The sequence below is a fragment of the Hyperolius riggenbachi genome, chromosome 2 (genome assembly GCF_040937935.1).
Source record: "Hyperolius riggenbachi isolate aHypRig1 chromosome 2, aHypRig1.pri, whole genome shotgun sequence".
Classification (NCBI taxonomy): Eukaryota; Metazoa; Chordata; class Amphibia; order Anura; family Hyperoliidae; genus Hyperolius; species Hyperolius riggenbachi.
In genome coordinates this window covers 358,914,036-358,933,258 of record NC_090647.1, presented here as the reverse complement: position 1 = coordinate 358,933,258, position 19,223 = coordinate 358,914,036, and the positions used below count along the sequence as shown (strand labels likewise).

General features: G+C 41.5%; 1 protein-coding gene across 1 annotated transcript in view; it reads left to right on the top strand.

Moving 5' to 3' along the window:
- LOC137546808 (bile acid receptor-like) overlaps positions 1-16,153 on the top strand; it is a 128,369-nt gene extending 112,216 nt beyond the window's left edge. The window contains exons 6-11 of the mRNA XM_068269682.1: positions 1,273-1,380; positions 1,757-1,856; positions 3,229-3,357; positions 7,500-7,619; positions 12,341-12,454; positions 15,255-16,153. Coding sequence (XP_068125783.1) covers positions 1,273-1,380; positions 1,757-1,856; positions 3,229-3,357; positions 7,500-7,619; positions 12,341-12,454; positions 15,255-15,493 — 810 coding nt within the window. The 3' untranslated portion in view covers positions 15,494-16,153. The remainder of the gene's footprint in view (positions 1-1,272; positions 1,381-1,756; positions 1,857-3,228; positions 3,358-7,499; positions 7,620-12,340; positions 12,455-15,254) is intronic.
- Positions 16,154-19,223: the final 3,070 nt, after the last annotated feature.

Genomic DNA, 19,223 nt, shown 5'->3' with positions numbered 1-19,223 from the left:
CTTCGCTCCACATCGCACCATCGCGCTTCTCGCTCTGGCCAAGCGAGAGAGCTAGGAGAGGAGCTGACGGCAGGCTTTGAGACACGCTATATCTGTTCTCACACACTGTAAGTGTAATTTTAATGCGCTTATTTCTCTAATTAAACGTTAATGCACCAGAGAGGCGCTCCTGTTTCTTCTCTTCACTTGCACAGATTGCTGGAGCCACCCAGCGCTTGGAGCAGCACCTGGGAGCATCTTCACTGCCATCAAGTGTTACAGCAGCGCAGGAACACACTTTTTTCTTCTACTTTCGATGAAGACGTAGATATAGGTCTTGTAGCTAAGGCACAACTTGCACAATTGGCCTTGCTCCTGTATACAAATCCGGCACTATCTGCTGCAGCACTAATTGGTGAAAGAGAATATATGTTCCCTGAGCCAATAAGATACCAGTTTCCTGCGTTGAAAAACTTAGAATGCCAAATTGTGACAACCTTCTTTTTTTTCTAAAAATGCTCCTTGCTATTCATTATCATCAAATGCATACAATGTGGGCCACTCTTTTATGAAAGATGGCAAAAAAAATGCAAAAACATTGACACACCTCTTAGTAGCAGTAAAGCGTACCATATATTCATCATGTTAAGGAACCAACAATTGTTTTGGGGTCACCTAGGATCCCCTTTTATCCCCTTTTGTCAAAGCCTCTGGCTCCTGTTCATGTGACATGCATCAGGAGTAGGAGATATGGAGACCCAAATCAGTACTGCAGCAGGTAAAGATAATACACTGCTCCTCCACTGTGCTTCTTTGCAGAAGAGGGAGGAGGAGGAGGAGGAGTGGGTTCCCATAGCCCCTGCGGTTGCTATAGTTATGCTACTGGATATAAAATAGGGCTACAGCTGGGGCTGTGTAGTGTAGCATATGAATGGTAACTGAAGTATAAAGAGTATTGGACTACAGAGGCACAGATCTATCAGCAAGTACTATAAAGGAGAGAGGTCCGTCACCACTACATTATTGTTATGATTACTGTATGATATAATTTATACACTGTATTTCCAACATTTTGTGGAGTAATTTACATAGTTCCTAGTCATGTCATTAACTGCCCCCACAGGAGTTTATAATCTAATAATCCAAAATCACAGTCCCATTGGAATGTCCAAACCATTATTTTAGTTGACTTGACGATAACTATTACCCCGTGGGTGTATGCATTTTGTTATTTTCATATAGCTACCGTAATTATTATATGCAGATATTTATGAAGTAATTGTGTTTAATCAGCAGGTTCTACCTCGTTTGGAATTGACCTCTGAGGACTGCAAGTTGATTGATCACATAGTTACAGCCTACCAAAAGTTTGGTAGCTCACTAGATGATCATAAGCTATTTGTAAGTATTTGTTATAATAATATCTGACATTATCTGACATTATCTGCAAGATATTTAGTATACATAACTAAACTCGCAACATAGGATAAAAAGTATTGCCTGGCTTTTGGTAGCAAGTAGTGCTGATGTAGAGGTAGGAAAATGATGATTCCAGAGAACAGTGATAATAAAATACTTCCTGATTAGGGCAGTGACATCATCCAAGGAGGGACATCCTGCCCTATAGCCTGAGTAAAAATACAGTAGTACCTTACCTGGTCAGTTACCCATGCTTTATCTGTTTTGTTTTTTACAATATTTTTTATTATTATTATCTACACTTAGGTAAACACAAATGCATTTTACATCTTTTTTGTTGTTGTTGATTTGGACTCAGCTAGAAGAATCCTCAAGCCCAGAAGAAATATTCTACTATATTTCAGAAGCTGCAGTGATGCATGCGCAAATGCTTGTGGAATTTACCAAAAGACTCCCAGGTGTGTTTGTCCTCTTATGTTATGGGACATAGCTGTTTCTGATAAACTAGGGTATCAAGCCCTTAATGGTGGTGATATTTAGAGATCATGTAATTTAAAGGGGTTCTGTGGGCAAATTAAAAAACAAAAAACTGACACTTACCTGGGGCTTGTACTGGCCCCCTGCAGATAACCTGTCCTGTGCTGTCACTGAAGAATCTTCCATTCCCCGCTTCCGGTCAACGTCCAATTATTCATCTAACTAGACAAATGCAATTGCACCTGCTCTGCCGTGCGCATCCTTGCTCCCGCCTCCAGGAGTTTTCCGCGCAGACGCAATACGAAGTTTTCTTATACTGCGCCTGTGCAGGAAACTCCCAGAGATGCGAGCGGCAGCCACACAGAATCAGTTGCATTCGTCTAGTTAGATTAATAATTGGATGGTGACTGGTGGCGGGGGAACAGATTCTTCAGTTATGGCGCAGGACAGGTTATCTGCAGGGGGCCGGTAGTAGCCCTAGGAAAGTGTCAGTTTTTGTTGTTTAAAATAGCCATCAGAACACCTTTAAGATGTAACTGTAACTCTGTGTGCTCTACGAGCTGCTGTATTGCTTTTCTTTTGGGTAGCAGAAGTGCATGATTGTCCCAAAGTCCTACTGTTGAAGACACCTAAGGGTAAAATATACATTATAGTTAATGTAATCCTTATTGTACCCTAACATAGGATCGGTAAATAACTCACCTGTTCACCAGGAAATGGACATTATTCTTAAATCCCGCCACCCAGAGACAAAACTGCCATGGTGGTCATGTCTGAAGCCTGGCTGAAGAAGTTTGGAGATCTGTGGCCACCACTACCTGTGGTGCCATAGCCTGCTCCCAGCTTGGCAGCCTCTGCATGATGGCAGCTGCTGAGTTGGGGGGAAGGCCATGGCAACACAGGAGGGGAATGGCCACAGAGCTTCGGACTTCTCTGGTGGGCTTTGGGCAAAAACCGGCATGGTAGCATTGCCTAAATAGGCAAATTATTTACCCATTCAATCACCGATCCTACATTCCTATGTTAGTGTACAATGAGGATTACATTAACTATAATGCATACTTTACTTCAGGTCCGTTTTAAGTCTGCATCAGCGGTCAGGAGATGGTCACATCGGTGAGTTGCATGCCCGCAGTTAAATCTGCTTTTTGGAAATGGAACCAAGTGCGATGACTGGAGGCCATGTGTAGAACAACAGAGCTACAATAAGGTAAGTAGATTATGAAGGGTTACTAGTAGTTTAAAAAGTTTATGTACACTATTGGTGAGCTTAAAGCATGCATCGTACCCTATACTGGAAAGCAAAACAATTTATGTCAGTGTGGTGTTCCTAAACATATTTTCTCATTGTAGGTTTTGAAATGCTAGACCATAATGATCAGATTGCTCTACTTAAGGGTTCAACAGTTGAAGCAACTTTCTTGCGTGCAGCACAAATGTATAATCAGCAAGCATCAGGATGTTTATTTCCACATAATGAAGGTAAGCACTATACAGTTACTAAATCCCAATCACTCCCCCTGACCTTTTAGATTCAGTATTTATTTTCTGAGTTATGCACCTACAAGAAGCACAGAAAATGCTCACCTTTTGCATTTTTTTCTTGCATTTACCTCTGTTGTATGATGTCACTCAACCCAAAGGCATCACAAAAACCATTGCTCAGCCTGGAGCTTGTTTATATGATTGCAATCTGCTTCTGATACTGTGCAGTAAAACCTCACACACACGCTAAATAAAACTCTGAATCTAGTGTGCGTACAAGGGCACTGATACCTTGGCCACCAAGTGGATCGAGATGTCCATTTGTTTTGTTCTCCTCACTCAACCCCCACACTGTGTGGTGTTACTTGTACACCACTCCATCAGCCCACTTTTCCCCCCATAGCAACAGAACTTGTAGGTAGCCTAGAGCCTGTACAGTGTTGGTCCTGCACTGTTGCTCAACAATCCCTTGCTGACAACATTGCTCATACACGTGTACAAGGCTTGAGAGGTATTTCTGTCAGCTGCTTTTTTTGTGTATTCCTACTCCTGTACAACTTCCTATTAATTGAGTGGGTTGAAAATGCATTGCACAGGCAATTGACATAATACATTGCTATGCATTGAGTAGTGCTGTGCACTGCACATCTGAATAAGCTAAAGGATCAGCACAGCAGCTAAGCATGCAGCATTTAAAGGTTGGTACTAATACACTCTCTGTTCTTGCCACTTCTGACTTTCTCTAGGGTGAATGTAGATGTTGATTGTAGTGTGCAATATGTTTTTAAAGCATTTGGAGTTGTATGTGTTTGAAAGAGTATTTTGTTCTAGTTTGACTGCATAGTGCATAATTTACACAGGGAACTTTTGCTGCATAGGGAGAAGACAGAGGCATCCTAAAAGTCGTACGGGGGCGTGGGCCGATCCAGGTGTCACCTCAGAAGGGGTGACACCAAGGCAAGGCAGAAGTGACCTGAGAATGTGACTGGGATTCCCAGACAGGGAAGGAAAGCAGACAGCGAGGGGGGACCCCAACTTCCTTCCTCCTATGGCCCCCTTCTTTGGGTAGAGTAGCGCAGTGGATGTGCTTAATGCAGGGTTTTCCATTACTTGTGCCGTGTATCACGTCCTCCACTCACTGCAGGAGGGAGAAGTCGGGGCCCCCTCCCCATCACCAGGATAACTTCATGTATGTGTCTGGTGGAGGGGCTTACACAAAGTTTACCTGATATTGCATTTTGGAGAGGGTTAGGGGGGACTGAGGGCACACAAAGATTACAGGGGGAGGTTGTTCAAAGGTTACTTAAATTTACTGTGGGAGGATGAGAGCAGGTGTATAACTTTAGTTTGTCCAGCCCCCCAAAAAAACTTGCTGGCCAGGCCCTGGGTTACTGCACCACGTGACACCAACCCTAGTGATCCCCAGAGCAGTTTTTACTGTTTAGGTAGCCATTCACTGGTCGATTTGCTATCAGATTTGACCATCAGATAGATCCCTCTATGATCGAATCTGATCAGAGAGGGATCGTATGGCTGCCTTTACTGCAAACAGATTGTGAATCGATTTCAGCATGAAACCGATCACAATCTGTGGAGCTGCCGCCTGCCCACCAGCTATACATTACCTGATCTGGCCGGCGCGACTCCCCCGGGTGTCCGCTGTCTTCTTCTCCACACTGGTCTCTGGTCCGGCTGGCTTGCTTCACTGAACTTCCTGTCCAGGGGAAGTTTAAACAGTAGAGGGCGCTCTACTGTTTAAACTTCCTGCTGGGACAGGAAGTTCAGTGAAGCTGCAGTGCTGGAGCCCAGAGCGGAGAAGAAGACAGCAGAGACCAGGGGAGTCGTGCTGGCCGGAACAGGTAATGTATCTCCGTATTGCTTCGGTCGTCGGGCATTCGAACGCCGCTATCGACACACTCCCGACCTGCCGGCGATTGAGGAAAAATCTTCGGACAAATCGATGGGAACGATTGATTTTGGATGGAAATCGATTATTCTGTCAGTGTTTGCAGAACGACTTCACAGCAGATTCGATCACAGTGATCGAATCTGCTGTATATCAGCGGAAAAATCATTAGGTGTATGGGCCCCTTTTGTACATGAGATAGTTTAATCAGATGTGAGCATTAGATCGATGTTAGTCGAAATTGTTCGTTTTTTAAAGTGCTACGGACTGACTTAATTTAAACTTTTGTCAAGAAAACCAATAAAATCACTTGTAGTTAAACCTTAAAACGCTCACAGAAATTAGGTAACAGCTAAAGATATCTATCCCACAATACAGGTAGTCCCCAGGTAACGAACGAGATAGGGACTGTAGCTTCGTACTGTAACAAAAAACGCCTGGCAAACCGCTCTGAAGTGCCGTTTTTCAGAGCGGTTTGCGTTTTTCCTATACTTAACATTGAGGCAGAAACGCATCCGCAATCCAAAATCTGCAGCAGCCCGGGAGTATGCGTTTCTGCAAAACGCCTCCCGCTCTGGTGTGCACCAGCCCATTGAAATACATTACCCAAGCGGATCCGCACCCGCAAGCGGATCGCAAACCGCAGCAGAACCGCTCTGGTGTGCACTAGGCCTACCTGCATACACAAGTTTAAAAACCATTTTTTCTTTGATTTTTTTAAAAGTCCAATTTGAAAATTGTTTTGACTTGTTCTCATGGCAACACAGAATCTGTTCGTAAGTCAGGCGTTTGTAAGTCGGGGACTACCTGTACAAATATTTAGGTCAAAGTAGGCTTCAACAAGTGCCTATTGATTCTGCCACTACTCTGGCTTTGTACTCAGTCATGCAGCATCAAACCAGTATTCTGCTGCTCACCCCACTTCTTTTACCCAGTCACTATATTACCTTGTAGAAGAAGTTGAGTGTTGTACCGTGTTAGCCTTCAGTAAAAGCAAGAAGTTTTGAATCAGGATTATACCATTTATTGGCTAACTAAGAGATAAAGCTCACTTTTTATTTATCACTAAGTTAGCCAATAAATTGTATCACCCTGATTCAAAACTTCTTACCATTTTTCCTTGAAATTGTTCACTGAGTGTTGAACTTGTTTGTAGAAAGGCAGATTACCGCTCTTTCCCAATTTGAGCCTGAAGAATCCTTGCATTGTCATCTATGACTATGCCCTCCGTCAGATCAAATATTTGCTGTATAAGGTATGTTCCCATAATGTGGCAGTAAATAAAGTTCAGAGCTTGTGAGGGAAAGGTAACAGTTTTGCTTAGCATAACATTCCACATTATATTAGTCAGGTAGAATAAATGTGATATATTACTTCTCCTACTAGAAATCTTACAGAATACATTTTTAAAGTGTACCTGAGATCAATACAAAAAAATGTATACATACCTGGGGCTTCCTCCAGCCCCCTTCAAGCTCATTGGTCCCTTGCCGTCCTCCCAGGCCACTTGGATCCTCGGCTAGGTGGTCTGGTAATTCATTCAGTTTGGTCCAGTTGGCGCATGCGCAGTATGGCTGCACGCGCTCCCGTCGCCGGGAGCATCTTAGCGGAGGACACCCTAGGACAGTGGTCCTCAAACTACGGCCGCTGAGGCTTTTTTCACTGGCCACCCAAACACAAAATGTATAAGTTATAGATGCAGCTCCCTGCACCTTTTAAATATTGGCGCCCTGCATATAGAATAGCAGTGCTGGCACCACCCATCCACATACTGTAGAAGCCAGCGAGCAGTCATTTGCTGGCTTCCAACCAATTCTGCACCAGGTGACACTGCTGTCCAATTGGACAGCAGACTGTCACCTGGGTATGCTACACTGTCTGGTGCACAAAGATGTTCTTCAGGCGCCGCATGACTGAATGGCTGCTGCTGGGAGTTCTCCTCCAGGCATGACTGGAAGGGAATCAATACCTAGATTCAATGTCATGTTTTTCAACATCAGTTTATGTATGTTCCGGCCCCCCAGCAGTTTGAAATATGTTGACCTGGCCTTGACCGAAAAAGTTTGGGGACCCCTGCCCTAGGAGGACAGCAAGGGGCCCATAAGCCTGAAGGGGGCTGGAGGAAGCCCCAGGTATATCTATCTATCTATATATATAATTTTTGTTTTTATTGATGTCAGGTTTCCTTTAACCAATTTAAGAAAATAAATATGAACATATTTTTCTATTCCAGGTGTTGTCAGATACCAGAACCACACAACGGAATATTACCAAAATCTTCAGGATTTTGACAGATGTCCTGTTTATTCTCTAGAAGTACCACCGCGACACAATATTCCACAGATTAGCCAAGGTTTGATATTATTCTGTGGCTACTACTTAGAATCCTGTGGCTGACTACACATGCTCTAGTGTTTCAGCAATCTTAGTATAGATGTAGTCTTTTTTTGTGCCATCCTAACCAAAAATCAGTCAGGACTATCAGACCGAATTGTTTAACCACCCCGTTTCTGTTGATGTCTTACTTCCCCACCTTCCACACATTTGAAACCGCTTGTATAAATGTAACTGTATTGTTGTGCAGTCATTTTTTCTCTACAGAACAGCTATAGATTCTTCCTCTGGCGCATCATTGCCAATATGCAGGCCTTCCTTTTTTAGGAAGCCCCAATCTCCTGCTACAAACTCTTAAGCTGAATATTCACCACCCAACGGAGGAAGATGGATTCAGTGACGTCCCCCAGACGACGAGCGTTCCACGGTATATCTTCCGGGTGGTGGGTACACATGTCGTAACTTGCGCGCAAACGGGAAGTCCAGCGATCGCGGTAGTGAATGTGGAGATGCTGGGGATCTTAAAGATCCAAGCTGTTCATTATTGCTTCGTATTGCTAAATGTCGTTTGCATAATCGCATGCCTGTACCCACGTTGCAAGATCATGGAAGTGATTACTCGTCGCTCAAAAAATTGCCGGTCATCGTTGGAAAAACTGCGTAGAGGGTACAGGCCTTAATAATCTCTTATCTCGACTACCGATTTATTCTTTTATAAAAAATGTCAGACACTGAGTCTGAGGATAATGAAAATCACTACCGGTAATTACCAAATGTTGAAGACAAGATATCTCTAATATACTGGCTGGGAACAGTACATATTCAGTAAGAGGTCCTTTGGCAAGACTTCCTAATACTACAGGGTGGCCCTTAGTGGCTGCAGCTCTCGAGCGCTTTAAGTCCAACAGGAGAAAAGCACTATACAAATGTTAGGATTATTTATTATACACCAGAAGGGAACAATAGGCAGATCCTGGTACTCACTTCTAGGATACTGCCATAAGGACAAATATGAGTGTCAATATAGTGATAAATAGGCAGTCTGGTACTCCTAGGATATAGCCCATAGAACAAGTACAAAGATGGTATCTGTTGTAAACAATATAGAATTTTATATGTTACACAGCAGTGAGTTATAGCAATGCACTGCTGAATACAGCAGTGCATTGCCCCCAACGCAGTGCAGTGCTGTGAATTGGACAGTCCTACAACAGAGATAAATGCAGGTGCTGTTCCTGTATAACGCATGGTCACCTGTATTACATCATGGGTATGAGGTCTCAGACTATAATCCCTGTTAAACAGGCTCTTCCTGTGTCATCATTTGTAACTAATATAAGATATAACTATTAATTATGGTACAGAACTGTTTAATATGCTAATTCTTTATAAACAATATGATAATAATTTCATATGTAATATTGATAAATGAAGTTATTTAATTTTAACATTTTAAGACACTGTTATCTACAAGCAATACTGAATCACTCAAAATTGTATTAGAAATTAGGGTCACAGCAAACATGATGTTTCTTTATACACAATAATGATAAAATAGTAGTAAATGACTGTTCTTAGCAAAATAAACAAGATGATTTTCTTTGTGATCAAAAACCTAGTTTCTTGAGATGTAAGAGTAATGTTACTATACCACCACCTAGTGGTCAATCGCAGATGGACATACTGTATAGTAAATAGTAAAGGACTAGCCTTTACTGCATATTCGCATTGTATAAAATAATACTATAAACACTTAAAATGAATCTATAGTGAAAAAAGGGGGTTCCATACCTTGGGAGTGGGAAGCCTCCCGATCCTAAAGGGGGGCTCCACAGTAGAGAGGATCCAGTGCTGGGTCCCCCAAAGATCTCCACAGTCCCTTGCCAGGGTGCGCACACTACTGGCTTCCTGGCGGAAATAGCCGGACCCGATTGGACACAGCTATTTCCGTTGGAGCCCAAGCAGGAGGCTGATACTGCGTCTGCACACAGTGGCAACGGAGATTGTTTTTGCTTTGTTTTTTGTCCAGGGGTCCCAGCACAGGATCAAGCTGGGTGAGGAGGGTGGGGAAGCCTCATTAGGATCCACAGCCTTCCCCTCCTAGGGCCCTTTTCCACTGCACAGCTGAATCGCAAATGGCTAGTGATTTTTAAATCGCTGGGGTTGCTACTTTATCATAGAAATCATGAGAAATATTTTCCACTATAGTGATTTGATTTGCAAATCGCAATCGCTTCCTGGAGCGATTTTAATAAGAGTAATAATGCAATGCAAATGAAAAATCGCAATACAAAATGAATGAAAAATCACAATTGCTGGCGTTTGTGATTGCGATTGCTAGTGGAAAAGGGCCCTATTAGGATTTCTTTAAAGGGAACCTAAACTGAAAAAGTTTGCTTTCTTAAAACAGAAAGAATGTGCGATAATTCAGGTTGGAGTGAGCTTGAGATGTCTCCCAGTGCATCACTGCTGAATATATGCAAATTAACTGAGAAGGATATGGATTTTTCCTTTTAATATAATACCAGTTGCCTAGCCACAGCCCCTCAACAAGCATGCAGATCAGGGGCTCTGACTGAAGTAAGACTGGATTAGCTGCATGCTTGTTTCAGGAGTGTGATTCAGACACTACTGCAGCCAAAAATATCAGCAGAACTGACAAGCAACTGGTATTGTTTAAAAGGAAACATCCATATCCCTCTCAGTTAAGGTTCCCCTTAACCGAAAACTTTGTTTTTGTATGTACTGGATCCATGATGCCCCTAAAATACATGCAGCAGTGAGTTGTGAAAATCTTTCAGCTAAAACAAGTGTACAGGTATGTAAACTGACCCAATGGGAAACATGAAGAAATGCTTTCACCTGTGCTGTGCATAAGTTGTACATTAAAGATCACTGCAACACCTTCAGTGTAAACCAGCCCTGAAACCATGACTATGTACGGATCCGAAATGAAAAACTAACTATAGCAAGTAACTTGTCTATATAACTATATAAGTTTAGATAGTTTACACAGCAAATCTAGCTAATGACAGCTTCAAAAGTTTATGATTATTTATTCCTGTGATACAATGAGGGCAGCCATGTTCTGTTTGTCACATTGTCACAGGCTGGGGGCTGGAGATGCTATCAGCTTGCCTGTGTGTAAATTTAGTCCCCTCTCCTCCTCCTCTCTGCCTCTGAAATCAATGGCTAGTAACCTCCTCCTGCCCAGACTGAGCTCCCACAAGCCTTTGCTACAGTGCCAAGGCATTGTGAAAAAGCTGTGGGCAAGGCTTGTTTTGTTTATAGGGAATTAGAGTATTAAAGAGACTCTGTAACAAAATTTTTAGCCTTATTTCTTCTATCCTATATTTCTTCTATCCTATATGTTCCTATAGCTGTTCTAATGTGCTCTGTCTTAATGCAGCCTTTCCTATTTGCACAGTGGCTGTGTTATCTCTGTTATATGATCTAATCTTCTCTTTTCTGTCGGCTGAGGCTGGAATGTGTGGAATGTGCTGCACTGCTTGTCATTGGCAGAAGCTATACAAACCCTCTCCAGGCCCCCTGCACACTCTGTATGACTCACACACTAAGCTACTCTCAGCGTATCAAATTGCTATGCCTTTTGTTTGTAAACAATGCATAAAAATGGCAATTACAAGCCAGGATTGCAGCAGGAAGAGGCAGAAACAGCACAGAGGGGCCCAGGAGAACATAATGAATAGAATGGTATGCGTCTTATTGTAAGAATTTTACAGTACAGATTCTCTTTAAAACAAAACAAAAAAAAAGTATTTAGCTTGAGGAATGCCCTATAAACTATATGAAAGGAACACAATTATGCAATAAATAAAACTTTATCTCAGATCCACTTTAAGGATTTGTACTGTGAGTATCATGGCATCAAGATCATCAAATTCATTTAACCCTCCTGGCGGTCAATTGTTCTGCGGCTGCGCGGCCGCGAGAGGTTTTTTAAGCCTAATTTTTTTTTTTAGCATGTAGCTAGCCTAGCGCTAGCTACATGATTCCCCCCTCCCTGCGGCCTCCTTCCCACCCTAGTGTTCTGACCCTAGTTACCACAAGCCCCCACTTAGCGCAGCTTCCCTGCACGCTGTGTGCGGTACTCAGATCTGGAACGATAAGCTACGAGTGCAGGGGGCGGCGCTAACAACAGGCAGAGAGGAAGTACTGACCATTCCACCCAGCCCATCATCGAAGACTTAGTAGAGCAGGGGACAGAAGGGGAGTTGGAGAGGAGGATGATGGTGCTGGGATGTATATCACAGCACCAGAGATTTAACAATATAAAAGTATATTGTTCAAAACCCCGTTCAGGGGTACTTTAAGGTGGGTTTATGGTAGGGCCAGCCCTTCTTCTAAGTCCTTACCAATTCACTAAAGATCTGTACGTAGCTGTAAAGTAAAAATAGTATATGATGGTTAAGTGCCTTTCTCTCACACACAGGGTTAACAGATGAGGTGCGAGGGGAATTCCCCCTCCCCTCATGGCTCATTCTGCCATCAGTTTTGGCGTCAGTAAAATGTGAAAGTATTTTGATAACCGTAAGAGGTTGCCAGTGAAATGTATACACCAGTACTTAGCAGCACTTCCCAAACAATTCCTATCTTGAAAAAAACATGTTAATCGATAGTGTTCCTTTAACTATTTTAAGCACAAATTATCTATTCTTCATAATTCTGTAAGGTGTTTTAATTTTTTTGTGTGCTGTTTGTTTTGTGCTTATCTTCTAGATATCACAGAAGAGATTATTACTCCATTGTTTAATTTCTTTAGAAGCATGGGATCTCTTAATGTGACTGAAACAGAATATGCTTTACTTTCAGCAATAACAGTTTTCTTTTCAGGTACGTCAACAGGTTTTCCTCTTTTCTTTTCTATTTTGCAAAATAATAAAGACATCAAAGTAATGTCTGGAAGAACAAAACTGGTACACTGGTTGATTAAAGAGTTTTAATTTAAAATTACTAAACCACAAAAAGCTTTGTCATATTGAGTTGTTTGCAAAATGTCATGATGTATCAGACATAAGACTATTATGTTATGTTTTAAATTCCCACACCATTTCCCTAATAAAAACAAGGAACACCAAGAGCCCCAATAGTGTAATATGTACTGGTAAATGGTTACTAGATAGAGTAAATATTAATATACTCATAAACCAGGGTTACCATTAGGCAACCACTATAAAGGCAGGTGGGGAGATTTTCCTGATCCCACTCAGGAATAAGAAGTCGCTCTCTGTAGATGAGAAAAAAGGGGGTTCAACCCTCCACCCAGGGTGGACTCAATATTATGCAGGAGAACAGAGGCGCCAAAAGGATAAAAGGAAGCTAAATGAGCTTAAAAACCAAATTATTCGTAAATAGAGGAGGTAGTGGTGGACTTACCTCCTCCAAGTAGACACACAACGACTGTAGTAAAGACAGTCAATATAATTTATTTATGAACTCCAAATATGCAACGCGTTTTGCAGGTTGGATCCCGCTTCATCAGGCAATAACAACGGAGCAATGGCATATGTGGTCAGTAGAAGAGCCAGGCAGAGGTGCCTGGCTCTTCTACTGACCACATATGCTATTGCTCCGTTGTTATTGCCTGATGAAGCAGAATCCAACCTGCGAAACGCGTTGCATATTTGTAGTTCATAAATAAAATATATTGACTGTCTTTACTAAAGTCGTTGTGTGTCTACTTGGAGGAGGTAAGTCCACCACTACCTCCTCTATTTACCAAGAATTTGGTTTTTAAGGTCATTTAGCTTCCTTTTATCCTTTTGGTGCCTCTGTTCTCCTGCATAATACCATTTCCCTAATGTTTGCCACATTTGTTGAGTGTTTAACCACTTCACTACCCTGGTTATTTTCACAGTTCAGCTCAGCTGTGATTACTTTGGCAATAACTTCATCAATAATTATCACAACTAAATGATCTATATATTGTTTTTTTTCAGGACAAATAAGGCTTTTTGTGGCTGATATTTGTTATTAGTAACTACCTTATTTTCTATGCATTTTAAAGGGAAAATAAGAAGAAAAAGTGAAAAAATACACAATGTATCCATTTTCATACATTATAGCTTTAATGTAAACAGTTCTATTGTACATTTAGCACACACATTTTTTTTGTCTATCCCTACTGTTTATTTAAACAGTTCATTTGTTTTGATAATGTATTTAATGTAACAATTAAGTAATAAAATAATACAATCTGCTACTGTCTTCTCCTGGAATGTCTATTTTACACTTGTTTACTAATTAACTCTGCCTTTGTATTCCCTGGGAGGAGGAGAGGGGGTTTGCTGTCATTATATTACAACTCTGTAGTGATTTAATCAGGTCAGAGATAAATAAACAGTGTTATCAAAGATTTTGTAGGAAGAAGAGTGCAGAGACTTATTTTTACATCATAGGGACAGCAAGTAGTTAATGGTGAGGGTTTATGCTCAGTGGATCATTTTTTTAGTTGCTCTCCAGAAGGCTATAAAAGTATAAGTTCACACTTTAGAAGAAATTCAGCTCCATTCTCAACAGAGCCAAATATATTAATTGCATCCAATGGTTTCCAAACCTGCTCTTGAAAATGTCAAACACAAACACTTGTCTGAACTTCACCATTACCTGTAAAGATTTGAGTTGATGGAGGTGCTTAGACAGCATTCATTAGTCCTTGCAAATACATGCAAATGCCATTTTAGATGGTCATCTGAACATAGCCTTAGAGCCTGAAAACAAACAAATTTGCTACTAGACTTCCCATTTAATCTATGCATTGACCAAAGTGTTTCCTTCTTGCTAAAGAATCCCGTTTTTATTTTGTTAAAAGTTATTAAACATACTTTCAAATTGTGGAAAAAAAAACATTCATGGTTGAGTTTTGAAAGCAATTCTGAAATGAGGATGAAAGTAGAGGGAAGACTCTGGATCCCAAGGATCTTTCCCTGTCCTCCCTCCATGCCCTTGGTCTACTGCTCTCCCTCATTGAAATTCTGTCTTTGCGACTCCTCGGAAGGGTTCAGAAGCATTGGCGTCCCCAAGTACTCATACATGCTCCCTACAGACCCACTCTTTTTCAGAAGTGCTCAGGGAAGTGAGTACTTCTGAATAGGGATGGCCCTGATTAGGATAACTCATGGAGAAACATGATCAGTTTGATCAGTTGATAGATTTGTAAGGTACTGACTTGCAGTGATGACTTCCTGGTTTAACACATGATCAGGAGCTGTAAATCAGAACCTTACAAATCTATCAGCTGATCAAACTGATCACATGCTTCTCCATGAGGGCCATCCCTACTTCTGAAGCCTTCATAGGTGTATTTGACAAGTTGAATAACTTTGTCAGGGGAGAGCAGTGGACAGAGAACACGGACAGAGGACCGGGAAGGCTCTATGTGATCCAGAGCTTTCCCTCTATATAGGTGAGCAACTAACTTCTTTTTAGCATTGCTTCAGATAAGCTTTAAAGCACCTCCTTCAGGCAGCAATCATGTTTTTAATTTCTGCAGTAACACTGTTGCTGTAAAGCTGTGATATCTTCAGTCATATCTGACATGTACAGTGACCATAGCCAAGTAAGGTTATTTATATAACCGTATGCTGTATTTTACATTTATTAATGATCTTTCAATGACATTTTATTTCAACAGACCGTCCATTTTTAAAAAACAAACTCTGTGTTGATAAACTGCAGGAGCCCCTTCTATCAATCCTACACAAATATTCCAAAATCTATCACCCTGATAATCCACAACATTTTGCACGTTTAACTGGTCGCCTTACTGAACTAAGGACTCTTAACCACAACCACTCAGAAGTGCTGATATCATGGAAAATGAGAGACAGCAAACTTGCCTCCCTAATTTATGGTGCCTGGGACCTACAATGAGCTGCAGAGTGAAGATTACTTTTAGACTGAATACCTACTGTTGCTAATTTATCTCTTAAACTGCTGGGCATTTCAATGAAAACATTTTTTTGAATAAGCACGTTTTTTTAAGCAAAGGAAAACGGGTTACTGTTAATAACCTTGTGTGTGCAGTTATTTTTTTAAGACCAAAAAATGTTGAATGAAAAAAAGGACACTGCCATCACTAAAAGTTTTCATCTTTAAAATATTTGTAATGGTTATAGAATGCTAAATAGAATGTGAATAAACAGAGACCCAAAATCATTTAAATGGCATACAAAAACTATGGTTATAGTTGTTTTCCTGGCAGTGGTAACAAATCCAGGAATAGATCTGAACTGACATACTGTACCTCACTTTTACTGAAATATACAGTACATTGATAGGAAATACACTTTTTTTCTCATTTTTACATATTTAAATATGAGAATGAGCACAATACTGTAAATATAGCATATTCTATCATTTTGCATTAATGGTTACAAATTGTGTTCATATGTATGGTGTAGTTTTGTACATTGTAGCAGCCATGTTTACTTGTTGCAAATGTTAGACAAATGCAAAAATCACTCAATAACCATGGTAGCCTACCAAATAGATATCTAGTGGCAAATTAAAAAAATATGTTAACTTGTAAAAGGCTTCATTAGATCCGTTATCAGTTCATTCAATGTTTGTTCCCTGCCTGGTAGCAGAAACTGTACATTTCCTAGAATGTCACCTCTTTCTCCTGTCAATAACAAATATATTTAAAAGCACCATAAAGAGTACCCAAGGTGGATTGTAAATAGATTATAGGACACAGAGGCATGTTCTCTCTCTGTCCTTCTGGTACTGCTGCCAGTCCCTCCTGGGCTCTGCTGTTCCCCACAAAACCAGCAACAGGCTAGCAACAATCTGATTGTCGCTAGCCTCCTTTTCCCACCTTCAGCCATCAATCACCTTCTCCACTGCCTCCTCCATGCCTCGTTCACTTCACCCATCTCCACGTCACGTAGCCTTCTTGAATCACATCTTCCTTTTTATAATGGCAAAACAGCAGATTACTTACCCTGTCATTAATCTGTTTATAAAGTGATGTAAACAGCCACCATATGATATTCTTCGGATGTAATGACAAGTTAGATAAATTACCTATTTGTCATTAAAAAGTAGCAGTGATTTGAGGATGTCAGGTCTCTGACAATATAAGCCTGAATTGAGAAAAGCCTCGTACTAAAGCAATGTACACACACTAGATTGAACTCTGCCATGGCAGCCAAAAGGCACGGCATTGGGCAAGTATCTAGCGCAGGCATGGGCAAACTTGGCCCTCCAGCTGTTAAGGAACTACAAATCCCACAATGCATTTGCCTTTATGAGTCATGATTGTGGCTGTCAGACTCCTGCGATGCATTGTGGGAGTGGGACTAGTAGTTCCTCAACAGCTGGAGGGCCAAGTTTGCCCATGCCTGATCTAGCGTGTATACAGGAGATCCCCCATCTCCAGTTGAAACCTAAAGATCCGACATAGCAACAGAATGCGTTGCTAGCATGCAGGTTAGCGAGGCATCTGTACAGCATTGGGCACCGAACTCTTGACTGTGTAAGTAAGGAAAGATTAGTATTTTTGTCAGTTTGCTATAACTGTCTGTGTACCTCTTAGAAAGAGTTTCCTTAATTTTCTGTGCTTTGTGACATCCACGATCGGAACAGGAAGCAAAAATGCCACCAACCATACTCCTACTTTTACTGAGACGTTTACGGGATGGTAAGGCATAGACTGTTGTATTTTTCTATTTTCATTGTATTTTTACTATGTTCATACCAAGACACTGCTATGTCATCGCTTACTGTCAAATTTATGTGCCTTCTTTGATAATTGCACTGTATAGATAGTCCCCAACTTATGAACACCCGACTTACGATTGACCCGCTGATACGAACTGCCTGATTATGTGAAATTTGTTTCTGTGGTAACAAGTGAATTTTTTTTGTCAAAAAGGCTGTAGTTTTTGAGAAAATTGATTTGAAAAAATTCTAACAAAAAATGGTTTTTAAAACCGGTACAATTACATTTTGCTGCTGCACACTGAGGGCACAGGGGGAGAAAGGTGACAAAGAGCTGAGGCAAAAGGGACCATTGAAGGCACGAGGTAACAGAGCTGACACAGAGGGAGACTCTTGAGGCACAGAGGGGGGGGGGGGGGGGTACAGGGGACAGAGATAGCACAGTATTTCAACTTAGGAACAGATTCAGGTTAAAGGGATACTGAGCAGCTTTTAAAAACACAAAATGAATCCCAGCTGAACATGCTACACGTCATCACACCGGCTACTACGCGTCATCAAGCCGGCCGGCGTGCGAGTCATGCGCATGCACGGTTCTCAAACTTTGAACCGCACATGCTCAGGACTCTCATGCCAGCCGGCATGATGACACGTAGTGGCCGGCACGATGATGCGTAGTGTGTGGGGCGAGGACGACTTCAGGCAGAAGACGCCGATTAATGGAGCCGCCTGCTGGACCGGGAGAGGAGCCAGGAGGAACGCCGGGGGACCTTGCAGCCCACAGTGGGCTGAAGGGAGGCCCCAGGTAAGTGAAAATTGTGTTTTTAAAAGCTGCTCAGTATCTACACTGAGAAGAATATGGATTTTTCCTTTTCATATAATACCAGTTGCCTGACTCTCCTGCTGATCCTGTGTCTCTAATACTTTTAGCCACAGCCCCTCAGCAAGCATGCAGATCAGGTGCTCTGACTGACGTCAGACTGGATTAGCTGCATGCTTGTTTCAGGTGTCTGATACAGCCAAAGAGATCAGCAGGCCTGACAAGGAAATGGTATTGTTTAAAAGGAAACATCCATATCCCTCTCAGTTTAGGTTCTCTTTAAAGGATACCACAACTGACATGTGGCATAATGAGATAGACATGTGTATGTACAGTACCTATCACACAAATAACTATGCTGTGTTCCTTTTTTTCTTTCTCTGCCTGAAAGAGGTAAATATCAGGTATGTAAGTGGCTGACTCAGTCCTGACAGGAAGTGACTACAGTGTGACCTTCACGGATAAGAAATTCCAACTATAGAACACTTTCCTAGAAGAAAATGGCTTCTGAGAGCAAGAAAGAGATAAAAAAGGGGTACATTCTTATCAGTGAGGGTCACACTGTAGTCACTTCCTGTCTGAGTCAGGACTGAGTCAGCCACTTACATACCTGATATTTACCTCTTTCAGGCAGTGAAAGAAAAAAAGGAACACAGCATAGTTATTTGTGTGCTAGGCACTGTACATACCCATGTCTATCTCATTATGCCACATGTCAGTTGTGGTATTCTTTAAGAATGAACCTGGAGTCCCTAGCTTATTTGTTAACCAGGGACTACTTGTACCTGTTGTTTGCTATTGACCTTCATAATAAACCTGGTATACCGAGTTATAAAATACCACCAACCAGGACTCAGAAAGCAATAAAAAAAACTGACAGATAATCTAAACCATTGCTCTTGAAGAAAACATATTCTCTATTGGTGTGTCTCTGCTGAGGAGATTTCACTTGCTTTCTGACTTTAGTAACACCAGTAAAAGGAACGGGAACTGAGTGAAATTCTACAAACACAAACCAAGACAGCAATAAAAACCTACCTTTGCTCTCTAGCATGCCAAAATGTTTGTCTGGAGCTGGGCTTTAAAATCACTATCTAAATGTCCAGGTCCCTACCAAGC